Genomic DNA, 13,104 nt, shown 5'->3' with positions numbered 1-13,104 from the left:
TGTAATGCAGTAACTTATGAGAATATACAGGCAAACATAATATTCCCCATCTCCTAATAAGGTTAGAAATCGGGAGCATTCCATGGGCTTGCATGCCCCCTCTTTTCTGCTCCCTTGTTATTTATGAATGTTCCCTGACTTCCATGGTTTGCTTTAACAATGGTATAGAGTAGGTGGAGTCAATATGGCATCCTCCAAATGTAGTTGGACTTCAACTCCCATCAACTCTAGCCAGTATGGTCAGTGGTGAGTGATGATCGGAGTTCTAGTCCAGCAGCATCTGGAGGGCCACGGTGTGGCCACCCTTGCAGTTGGAGATCAGAAACATTATAGTCCAATATGAGTACAGAAGAGTTGGGAATAACAAAGTTCTTTCTTTGCTACTGCAATATCCTTTTTGGCAATATTGCCATAGCAAACAATCCTCATAATATCTGCATAATCCTTTTTCCTTATTCATACATACCATGAAAGATTTTGATAATCTGAAGAATGTTATTATTTCATTCACGAATTGTTCTGAAACCTATTAAAATCTGAAGTATTAATTTTATCCAGGATGACCATTGATTTGGCCAGTCGTATGCTGCTTGTGAGGAAATCTGAAGCATCCAACTTCACAGGGAAATTTCCTGTCTATTTACCTAAATATCTATGGTAGCTTTTCTGGCAGAAGCAGCACATGGCCATTCTAAATACCATCTGCAAAAGCTCAAAGTACCAGCCTGAAGTGCCAGCAGATTTAGGCTTCACAGTCTCTTTGTCCTGGTCTGAGTGTTTTCATTTTCATGATATGCTCTACAGCTTGAGAGGCTGGCTTTTGTTACAGCAATGATGTTCAGATGCCATAATTTAGGCCAAGATCTTTAAAATGAATTCCATTGTGAAAGAGGGCCTGCACCTTTTCTTTTTCCATGCAAAACATGATGTGTTCATTCCCTCAGTTCTCAGAAATCATCTAAGTTCTTTTCTGGTATTTTTATAGTATCATTTTGCGTGACAGTATATTATTTTAATGTTATAAATCACATTGGGAATCTTTTTGAGGGACAAAAGGTGGGATACAAATAATTTTATAAATAATTTTCAGAATGAAAGACAAACTTATCTTTGGCCCAGTTCAGACATAATGTAAGACTATCGTTTCCCACTTCATGAACTTACTTGCATGAACCTCACACTTCCCCCTCCCCTTACCCGGCTACATGGAAATGGGAAGCAATTGCTTTTAAACAAGGCACAGTTCTGTGTTCCAAAAATGTGCAACTGTCGTTTGCTTTAACTGTGGTTTGAGAACAAGCCAGGATCTGAAGACACAGCTGCTACAGACTCATTCATGTAGTGGGAAACAACTACATTTGGTTGCCATCACATCTAAGTCAGTACACATTGATTTTCCATTAGGAAAGAGAGTTTTTTTATATGTGTTTTTTTGAGTGCAGATTTTTATTTCATTAAAAAAATAAACTATTGTATATGGGGAAACCTTTTCAGTCCAAGGGACACATTCCCTTGTGGGCAACTCCCTGAAGGCTGCATGCCAGCGGTGGGTGGTGCCAAAATAAAAAATGGAGGAGGACAATGGATGTGACTCTTAACTTTGTGTAGTAAGCTACATTCCAGCCATGCAAAAACCCAGAGGTTTCTATACACACCCACACCCCTCCATCCAGGTATGTGAGAGGCATTATCAAGGATACATTCTAGCCAGGCAAAAGCAATTGAGGAGAGCACAGAGCAGAGCCAGTGAAGAGCATGGCCTTGAGAGTTCTTTAGGTCAGCTATAGAAGCCCCAAGCCAGAGATTCTCCACCTCTCATATATGATTATGTGCTTCATCCCCAAATGACAGGATTACTTTATTAAGTTAGATTCTGTCTGAAGCATAAAAAGTTTTGAACTTCGATAATAATACTGCAAAAAATACTGACTTTAAAAAATGCTACCTCTTTATACTAATGGTCTAGAGGACATGAAAAGCATTTGGATAATAACAGCTCGACAAGGTGTAAGAAGGCACAATTCACTAGGTAACCTAAGCAACCTGAATTAAAATGAACCAGAGTTTGTAAAGACTTCTCATAGAGCAGAAATGCAATAACCCATTAATAGAAAACAATCTGGAAAGCCGGGACATACAAATAATTCATGTACAAATAACGAATATTAGAAAATGGGAGGATTCAGCTCTTCCTGACAGACTGACATATCCCTTTTCCTGCAAGTTTGAATAAAAAGGCACATACATGAAATAAAAAGTACATTCATTTGTAATAAAATGTCATATATATTGAGGGCCAAAATACATCTGATACATGGGACTCGGTATCTTTTGTTCTGTGATGAGAAAAGCAGCTGAGGAGTAGAGTATAAAAATGGGCCAAGGGGAAGGATTAAGCACTTCCTCTCCACCTTCCAATCTTCTGTTTAAGACTACAGCCTCCTGTGTCTGATTCTCATTAAAAAAACAACTAATCAGGACAAAGTAACCCACCACTGTACGACATGTGTATTTTGGCCCAGAATCTACTTTTATGCTTATCACAATCAGTATGATGCAACAATAATTATGTCCAACAGAGGTCAGCAAAGTTCTGTTTTATACATTCTGAAGAAAATTCTGAAAACATTTTTCAATCCCTTCCCTTGCCAAATACTGACCTAATATTCATAATAAACTATATTTATAAAAAGCATGAAACTTCCTGGATTAGGGCTGAATAAAAGACACTGACAAAAGATGGGGTGTTATTTCCATTCATTAGATCTGGAAGTGGATGTGAAAGTTCTATAGAACATTTCACATGCTACGGAATATTTCTGAACAAAATACTTTACATACAGATAATCTAGTTCACCTGAAAGATGCAGACACAGAAAATACTTCTACAAACTACTACTCAGTAGTGAATAGTGTAGAGATGAAAGAGCAATGCAAAGGCCAATAAGGTGCAGATGTAATGGGAGAGATCTTAACAGAGGTAACAAGACACAGAATGTACCATTGGTCTCACCTGAAAGGTGATTTTCATAGGAGTGGGCCATCACTGTGGGAAATAGTTCCACCTATCGTGCGAAGGCAAGAATGTTTTGAAGTCAAGACTAGGGGCGTCAAGCCCCTCCCACTCTCCAGTTCATTCGCAGCAAGTCTAAAGAGAAACATCTAAAAATACAATAACAAGGCCAACAGGCCTGCCAGCAGGAAAATAACACAATAGTAACATTCATAATAACGTGACTCCAACATAGCGAAATAACAGAACTAGCAGTCTTGACTTCACTATAAAATTTAAATATAATAGCGTAACAGGAATAAATAACACATGAGAAAATATCTAGTTATCCTCCAACTGGGAGGGTCGTGATGGGATACCTCCTATGAAAATCACCTTTCAGGTGAGACCAATGGTACATTTTCCATAGGAGGTATACCATCACTGCGGGATGTACCAAAGCAGCCCATACAGGGAGGGACCACCCACATGCTAATCCTCATTAAGAACCTGTTGCAACACTCGTCTGCCAAAAGAGGCGTCAGCAGAGGCATAGCGATCAATTTTATAATGCCTTATAAACGAGTGTGGGGTAGACCAGACTGCAGCCCTGCAAATATCAGCAACAGGAGCGTTGGTAGCAAAAGCAGCCGTAGTAGCCGCTGATCTAGTTGAATGAGCTGTTATGCTAGCTGGCACTGGAAGCTTAAGGGATTCGTAAGCTAAGGCAATACAAGCCCGCAGCCAGCAGGATAAAGTGGAATTAGCGACTTTATGCCCTATAGAACGTGGGTTAAAGGATACAAACAGAGACTCAGTTCGTCGTATCTCCTGGGTCCTAGACAGGTATGTCTTGAGAGCCCTCCGGACATCCAACGAATGCCAAGCCTTCTCGAGCGGATGGGTAGGATTCGGGCAAAAGGAAGGTAAAACAATGTCCTGGTTGCAATGGAAAACTGAGTCAACCTTGGGACGGAAGGAAGGATCAGTCTTCAGTACAACAGAGTCGTTATGGAAGATGCAGAGATGGCAAGCAGAAGACAATGCGCCCAACTCCGAAACTCGTCTGGCAGATGTGATTGCGATCAGGAACAAGACCTTGAAGGACAGCATACGTAGAGGCACAGTCCTGATGGGTTCAAACGGAGGGCGTTGCAAAGCCTGCAGAACCTTCGGCAAACTCCATGAGGGAAACCGATGGACAACAGCTGGAGATTGTAGGGCGACTCCCCTCAAAAAACGTTTGATGAACGGATGTGAGGCAATAGTCGCACCAGAAGAAGAAACTGATAGAATAGACGACAAAGTCGAGGCATGTCGACGTAAGGTGTTGGGTCTAAGTCCCATCATGAAGCCGTTATGGAGATATTGTAGCACCTGTTGCATGGTGGCCTGGGATGGATCGTGGTGGTGGGACTTGCACCACTTGGAGAAAGCCACCCAAGTATGTTGATAAATCCGAGTGGTAGATGGTCTTCTTGAGGCCAAGATAATATCAATAACAGCGTCAGACAGGCCAGCTGACCTCAAATGTCCCTGTTCAAACGCCACGCTGTTAAGTTGAGCCAAGTGGGGTCCTGGTGCCATACTGGACCCTGTGATAGAAGGTCTGGCCTGACTGGGATTGTCCAAGGATCCATCACTGACATTGCAAGAAGGTCCGAGAACCACGGTCGGCGTGGCCAAAATGGTGCTATCAGGACCAGCTGTGCCCTCTCGCTTCGCACCTTCCTCAAGGTTTTGGCTAACATTGGTATTGGAGGGAAGGCGTACAGAAGACCTTCTGGCCACGGTGTTGATAGCGCATCCACTGCTTCCGCTGTTGTGTCCAGGTATCGGGCAAAGTACCTGGGAAGCTGGCAATTGTGACTGGAAGCAAACAGGTCGATTGAGAATGCGCCGAACCAACACTGAAGACGATGAAAAATGGCTGGATGAAGTTTCCATTCTCCCGGAAAAACCTGTTGTCTGCTGAGCCAGTCTGCTGTCACATTCCAAATCCCTCTGAGATGTTCTACTTTCAGGGATTGTAGATGTTGCTCTGCCCAGACAAAGATGAGGGAGGCTAAGTCCTGCAGAGGACGAGACCTGGTGCCCCCCTGTCTGTTCAAATGTGATTTTACACACGTGTTGTCTGTTCGAATGAGAACATGGTCCAAAGGGAACAGAGACTGAAAATGAAGTAGAGCTAAGTGGACAGCCTTTAGCTCCAGCCAGTTGATGCTTTGAGTCTGCTCTGCGGTGGACCAAACCCCCTGAACGTACTGGGAGTTGCAGTGGGCTCCCCAGCCGATGAGGCTGGCATCTGTGGTTACAACAGTTCTGCGGGGTTCTCTGAACGGCGTGCCCTTGGAAAGGTGTTGGGCCCTCGTCCACCAGCGGAAGGAGAGGCGCAGTGCGGGGCTCAAGTGAACTTTGCGATGGTTGGAGCTGGCAATGTCCTGTTGAAAGGGCAACAAAGTCCACTGAAGGTGACGAGTGTGGGCTCGAGCCCATGGCACAATATGGATGGTAGAGATGAACATTCCGAGCGCCCTGGCTAGAAGCATGACGTCTGCGGATGTTTGTTGCATCAGGGACCTTGCAATGTTTATGATGGCAGTGATGCGATCTGGAGCCAGAAATACCATTGCCTGCAGGGTGTCCAACATCGCCCCTAGATGTAGTAGGCATTGGGTTGGTTGAAGATGGCTTTTGTCAAAGTTGACATCGCTCTATATTGAAAGTGCTGGTGGCCAAAGGAAAACCAAAGAAACTTTCTGTGGGCTATGGAAATGGGCACATGGAGATACGCTACCTTAAGGTCGATAGAAGCCAGGAAGTCTCCTTCATGCAGACTCTCGGTAATGGAGTGGAGTGATTCTATTTTGAACCTGCGATATTTTACAAAACGGTTGACGAACTTGAGGTCCAATACCGCCCTCCATGACAAATCTCATTTAGGCACAGCAAATAGGAGGGAGTACACCCCTTCCGACCTCTCAGTTGTGGGGACTGGCTCTATTGCCGCTATGTCCAAGAGGTGGTGTATAGCTGTCTGGATGATGCTGTGCCGGGCTGGTGCCCTTGGATAAGGGGACGGATGGAATCTGTCTGGTGGGGTCGCCCAAAACTCTATTGCATAGCCATGACAGAAAAGCTCCCTGATCCAGGAGACCGTAGTGAGGCGCAGCCACTGGTCTCCAAAATTAAGTAATCTGCCACCAACGGGAGGTGCGCTAATACTGCTTGCGTTGGCGAGGCCCTCCCCTATATGAGGACGATGAGGTACGCCTATGCCCTTGGTACTGACCTCTGCCCTGGAAACGCCGGTTCCAGGATCCTCTGAAGGAATTGGGGTCATATGATCTGAAGTCGCGGCCTCGTCCTCCTGGCCGCGTTCCTCGAAAGGGCTGGCTAGTGCGGAAGGGAAGAAATTGCCTGAAAGGCCTGTGGTCGATGTTCTTGACAGTGGCCAAAACCGGTTTGTGGGCATCTTTGGGATCAACCAGCACTGCATTTAGAGCGTCCTCGCCGAAGAGTAGAGATCCGGAGTAAGGAGCCCTAGACAGATTCATTCTGGCCACAGAGTCAGCTTGCCAGTGGCGAAGCCAGAGGGTCCGTCGAGCAACTATCTGAGCCGTCATGGCTCGTGCCCCCAGCTGAGTGGCATCCAAAGTGGCATCAGCCACAAACGCCACTGTCTTACGCAACTTTATCAGTGACCTTCTGAGGGAGACAGGATCCGGGTTAGTGTCCTCTAGAAGATCATCTAGCCACATCATAGCTGCTCTGGAGAAGACGGAGGCTGATGCGGAGGCACGCATGGAGAAAGTGGTGGCCTCATGGTTTTTGCGGAGGGCGAAGTCTAGTCGTCGCTCAGTAGCATCCTTTAGTTGGGATTCTCCTTCCCTGGGCAAAAGAGATCGTGAAACTAGGCTAGCAATTGGTTCGTCTATGCCAGGGACGGCTAGCTTGGCGGCAAAGTCCGGAGCTAGGGCATAAAGCTTGTCAGCCAGGTTCTTGAAGCGGCGAGTTTGGAATGGATGAGACCATTCTTCAGAGGCCAGTTTGGCAATGGGGTCCGGCACCGGGATGTAGTGCTCAGTAGGTGCAGAGGATTTGAGGACCTTGGCCCCTTTGATAGCTGGAGTGGTAGATGTTGAAGGTGCAGCTTGTAGACCAAGGGTGGTAACTACCCTGCGCGCCAGGGGCTGATAGTCTGAGGCATTAAACAGGCGATACGATGTATCCTCCTCATGATCCGAATAGTCGCTCCAGTCATCTCCTTCAATGTGGTCAGTGAAGGTTGACTGCTCCCCATACGAAGCTTCATCAATACATCTGCCTCTGGCTACATCAAAGGGATTTGGGGAACAGGAAGGGTGTGCTTCGTGACACGCATGTTGGTCCATAGTGCATTGAGGTATGCCAGGGACCTGTGGTGGTGACTGCATTTGGGTGAAAAATGACAGCATGCCTTGAAGTTGGGAAAGGAAATCATGGGACAGCTGCAGCCCCGTTGGAGCAGATGTTTGTGGCTGAGTAGCTGTTGGAGCAGATGTTTGTGCCTGAGGAGCTGGCTCCGTGGGTTGAGCCGGATAAGCCCTGGGCGGCAACATGGAGGGAGGCTGGTTAAGCGAAGGCTGGGTAGGAAAGCCAGCAAAGTCCTCCTCATCAGAGGAAGCAGCAGGTGAATGAAATATATCTCTTATGTGTTCCTGAGCTGCTGTGGTGGGGGTTGGCACAGAAGCATAGCATGGACGCTTTGTTTTGCTATGGCTGGAGAGATGTTTGGTCTTAGCCAGTGCTTTAGCATGCTTAGTCTTGGTTTCCTTGGAAGGTTGCGGCATGGCTGCTTGAGATATGCCTGGCTGTTCTGCCATCTTATATTGACTTTGGGTGCAGTACACGGCCACAGCGGGGGCAGGATGTAGAGACCCGAACAGGCACAGTGTACGACCACAGAGGGGGTAGGATACACTGGCAGATGGCTAAGTGCACGGCCACAGAGGGGGCAGGATGCACTATGGTATCAGCGTTAGTATTGTAGGCTGGATTTCAGGCTTGGTACACGGCCACAGAGCGGGCAGAATGTACAGGATAGACTTCAGGCTTGGTACACGGCCACAGAGGGGGCAGAATGTACAGGATAGACTTCAGGCTTGGTACATGGCCACAGAGGGGGCAGAATGTACGATTCAACAGCTTGTGCAGATTTTCACAGTCTCAGCACACGGCCACAGGTGGGGCAGAATGTACAGTTCAATTTGTGCACAATATCAATGTTCTCAGTACACAGCCACAGGAGCAGTATAGAACACAGCCACAGCCTGAAGAGACAGCCACGGAAGCAGAGTGCAGACAGCGTAGATCACAGTTACAGTCTTGAGATACAGCCACAGAACTGTAGAGGTCAAATAGTAGCAAGGGGCAGGAGCAATGGTCTCATGGTAACAGAACCCTTGTATATTTGGCAGGGTCCTAACTACCCCACACCTACAAAAAACCCTGGCAGCCCTGTATTGTAAGTACAGGAGAGGGAAAAGGGACAAACAAAATGGCGCCCGGAGCAGGCGCGGGAAAATAAATTCAAAAATGGCGCTTAGGCAAAAGCTATGCTATAGAATATCTGACTTGCTCGTACGAAGGCAAGAATGAACTGGAGAGTGGGAGGGGCCTGACGCCCCTAGTCTTGACTTCAAAACATTCTTGCCTTTGCACGACAGGTGGAGCTACAACCCCACAGTGATGGTATACCTCCTATGGAAAATTGCATGTTCCCTTTCACAGAGTAAATTCAGTCCTTCCACTGCATACATCAGCACAAACAATTTGGTTAAAGCTAACAAAGATCTTATATCAACTTCAAACAGTAGTTAAGACAACCTGGACCCTGACAGCCTTAACTAAGGCTGTGAACACAGTAGTTGCCAGATCAAAGCGTTTCCATTAGCCACACGTGGAGGGGGAACGGGTTGATCTGCCGATCAATTGCGAAATCTCTTTGAAGCTATTTTTTTTTAAAAAATGCACTCAAGCTGCTCCCACCAGGTTTTACAGTAAAAAGGGGTGGGGTTTGACTAGTGTCATGTGCCCCTGTTATCTGAAGAGAGGTGGAGAAGCACTGGAACCAGCAGAACAATGAGTGTGTTTCTACCCTAACACTTAAGGGAGTCAAAATATTACTTAACTGCAGCTAAGATGGAATGGGGAATGACTCTTAGAAAGGCCAGTGTAATCTTTCAGCCATTCTAATACTGCTATTAATAGATCAGCTCTATTACATCTGTACCAGCTTCTAAATAATGTTTAATTATGCTTAATGTTCTTATAAATCAATATTAATAAGTCACACATCTACTTACATTCCCTTTTTCTTTGCATCGGTGTTGTATGCTGCTTTATCATCTAATTCCAAAGCCTTCTGAGAGCAAGTCATCACCAGTTCATGGTCATGGATGGTGTGTGCAAAATGTGTAAGTCTTGTCAGTGTCTGAAGTTGCACCAGTGAGTCTGGCCAACTGCACTCTAAAGCCATTTTCACCAACTGCAGATGATAGTAAGATAACAATATTTTTTTTTGCATCCATATTGTTAACATTTAACATTTTCAGTCTAAGATATTTCAAAATAAGATTATAAACACTATTGTAAAGAAGTTCTGGGAACATTTGATGCTGCAGCACTGCTGAGACCGCAAATGTGGAAACAGGTGGCAAACCAGTAGGAGCCCTGTGTAAAAGTGGGATATAAATATAATAAACAAAGAAATAAAATTAAGGAACATTATTTGAATGACTGAAGGAAAACTATTTAAAACATACGTCCTTTGCATTGCATTTGAACTTCTAAGAGTAACAACATTCTCATTTTTTAGATCATGAAGCCTTCATGCTGTTTTTCAAGAGGCTCAGAACAAATATAATTGCATACTTTGGATCACCTGGGCAGAGAAAAAAGAATAACTGAATATCCTCTTAATGAGAAAATGTACCATTGGTCTCACCTGAAAGGTGATTTTCATAGGAGTGGGCCATCACTGTGGGAAATAGTTCCACCTATTGTGCAAAGGCAAGAATGTTTTTGAAGTCAAGACTAGGGACGTCATGCCCCTCCCACTCTCCAGTTCATTCGTAGCGAGTCTAAAAAGAGATATCTAAAAATACAAGAACAAGGCCAACAGGCCCGCCAGGAAAATAACATAATAGTCACATGCATAACAACATGACTCTAACATAACTACATAACAGAACTAAAAGTCTTGACTTCACTCTTACATTTAAATATAATAGCGTAACAATAACATGTAACCCATTGATAAAATGTCTAGTCATCCTCCAACTGGGAGGGTCGTGATGGCCCACTCCTATGAAAATCACCTTTCAGGTGAGACCAATGGTACATTTTCCATAGGAGGTGGGCCATCACTGTGGGATGTACCAAAGCAACCCATATAGGGAGGGACCACCCACATGTTAATCCTTATTAAGAACCTGTTGCAACACTCGTCTGCCAAAAGATGCATCAGCAGAGGCATAACGATCAATTTTATAATGCCTTATAAACGAGTGTGGGGTAGACCAGACTGCAGCCCTACAAATATCGGCAACAGGAGCATTAGTGGCAAAAGCAGCCGAGGTGGCAGCTGACCTGGTGGAATGAGCCGTTATACTAGCTGGAACTGACAGCTTCAGGGACTCATATGCTAAAGTAATGCATGCCCTTAACCAACGGGATAAGGTAGAATTGGATACTTTATGCCCCATAGACCTTGGATGAAAGGATACAAACAGAGACTCCGTTCGTCGAATCTCTTGGGTCCTAGACAGGTAGGTCTTGAGAGCCCTCCGGACATCTAACGAATGCCAAGCCTTTTCAAGAGGATGTGTAGGATCCGGGCAAAAGGAAGGCAACACAATGTCCTGGTTGCAATGAAAAACTGAATCGACCTTGGGACGAAAGGAAGGGTCAGTCTTCAGCACAACAGAGTCCTTATGGAAGACGCAGAGGTGTCTAGCAGAAGACAATGCGCCCAACTCCGAAACACGTCTGGCAGATGTGATTGCGATCAGAAACAGGACCTTGAAGGACAGTATACGTAGGGGCACAGTCCTGATGGGTTCAAATGGAGGGCGTTGCAAAGCCTGCAGAACTTTCGGCAAACTCCATGAGGGGAACCGATGGACGACAGCCGGACAGCGTAGGGCGACTCCCCTCAAAAAACGTTTGATGAACGGATGTGAGGAAATATGATCTCCAGGAAAGGACACTGAGAGAATGGATGACAGAGTAGACGCATGTCGACATAGAGTGTTGGGTCGAAGTCCCATCATAAAGCCACTATGGAGAAATTGGAGCACCTGGTGCAGATTGGCCTGGGATGGATCGTGGTGGTGGGACTGACACCACTTGGAGAAAGCCACCCAGGTATGTTGATAAATGCGAGTGGTAGATGGTCTTCTCGAGGCCAAAATAATATCAATCACAGCGTCAGACAGTCCAGCTGACCTCAAGTGTCTCCGTTCAAACGCCACGCTGTTAGATTGAGCCAAGTAGGGTCCTGGTGCAGTACTGGACCCTGGGATAGGAGGTCTGGCGTTACTGGACGTGTCCAAGGATCCATCATTGACATTGCCAGAAGATCGGAGAACCACGGTCGGCGTGGCCAAAATGGTGCTATCAGAACCAGCTGTGCCCTTCCAGTTCGCGCCTTCCTCAAGGTTTTGGCTAACAATGGTATGGGAGGAAAGGCGTACAATAGACCGTCTGGCCACGGTGTTGTCAGAGCATCCACTGCTTCTGCTGTTGAGTCCAGGTATCGGGCAAAGTACCTGGGAAGCTGGCAATTGTGACTGGAAGCAAACAGGTCGACTGAGAGGGCGCCGAACTGACACTGGAGACGATGGAAAATGGCTGGATGAAGTTTCCATTCTCCCGGGAAGACCTGTTGTCTGCTGAGCCAGTCTGCTGTCACATTCCAAATCCCTCTGAGGTGCTCTGCTTTCAGGGATTGTAGATGTTGTTCTGCCCAGACAAAGATGAGGGAGGCTAAGTCCTGCAGAGGATGAGACCTGGTGCCCCCCTGTCTGTTCAAATGTGATTTTACACACGTGTTGTCTGTTCGAATGAGCACATGATGCAAAGGGAACAGAGACTGAAAATGACATAGAGCCAAGTGGACAGCCTTTAGTTCCAGCCAGTTGATGCTTCGAGATTGCTCTGCGTTGGGCCAAACCCCCTGAACGTACTGGGAGTTGCAGTGGGCTCCCCAACCTATGAGGCTGGCGTCTGTGGTCACGACGGTTCTGCGGGGTTCTCTGAACGACGTGCCCTTGGAGAGGTGTTGAACCTTGGTCCACCAGCGGAAGGAGAGGCGCAGAGCGGGGCTCAAACGAACTTTGCGATTGTTGGAGCTGGCAATGTCTTTTTGAAAAGGCAACATAGTCCACTGAAGGGGCCGAGTGTGGGCTCGAGCCCAGGGCACAATGTGGATTGTGGAGATAAACATCCCGAGCGCTCTGGCGAGAAGCATGACGTCTGCGGATGTTTGTTGCATCAGGGACCTTGCGATGCTTGCGATGGCAGTGATGCGATCTGGAGCCAGGAAGACCATTGCCTGCAGGGTGTCCAACATTGCCCCAAGGTGTAGTAGGCGTTGGGTTGGTTGGAGATGGCTTTTGTCGAAGTTGACAAGCCAGCCGTAGGTCTGCAAAACATTGAGGGTGATCATTAAATGATGATGAGCCAGCTCTTCAGACTTGGACCGTATTAGCAGATCATCCAAATATGGGTAGATATGAACCCCTTGGGTCCGAAGGTAAGCCACTAGGATGAGTAGCACCTTGGTAAATACTCTTGGAGCAGAGGAGAGGCCAAATGGCATCGCTCTATATTGAAAATGTTGGTGGCCAAAGGCAAACCGAAGAAACTTTCTGTGGGCTATGCAAATGGGCACATGGAGATACGCTTCCTTAAGGTCGATAGAAGCCAGGAAGTCTCCTTCATGCAGACTCTCGGTAATGGAATGGAGTGATTCCATTTTGAACCTGTGGTATGTTACAAAACGGTTGACAAACTTGAGGTCCAATACCGCCCTCCAAGATAAATCTCGTTTTGGCACAGCAAATAGG

At 46.3% G+C, this 13,104-nt stretch overlaps 1 protein-coding gene across 5 annotated transcripts in view; it reads right to left on the bottom strand.

Annotated features, from left to right (window-relative positions):
- The window catches only part of CFAP46 (cilia and flagella associated protein 46), a 218,620-nt gene that overhangs the window by 112,845 nt on the left and 92,671 nt on the right, over positions 1-13,104 (bottom strand). For all 5 annotated transcript variants that reach the window (XM_061635622.1, XM_061635618.1, XM_061635619.1 and 2 more), the window contains one exon: positions 9,340-9,521. In XM_061635622.1, the coding sequence (XP_061491606.1) occupies positions 9,340-9,521 (182 nt within the window). The remainder of the gene's footprint in view (positions 1-9,339; positions 9,522-13,104) is intronic.

Source organism: Rhineura floridana, chromosome 7, assembly GCF_030035675.1.
Source record: "Rhineura floridana isolate rRhiFlo1 chromosome 7, rRhiFlo1.hap2, whole genome shotgun sequence".
NCBI lineage: Eukaryota > Metazoa > Chordata > Lepidosauria > Squamata > Rhineuridae > Rhineura > Rhineura floridana.
This window is presented reverse-complemented; position numbering and strand designations above follow the sequence as displayed.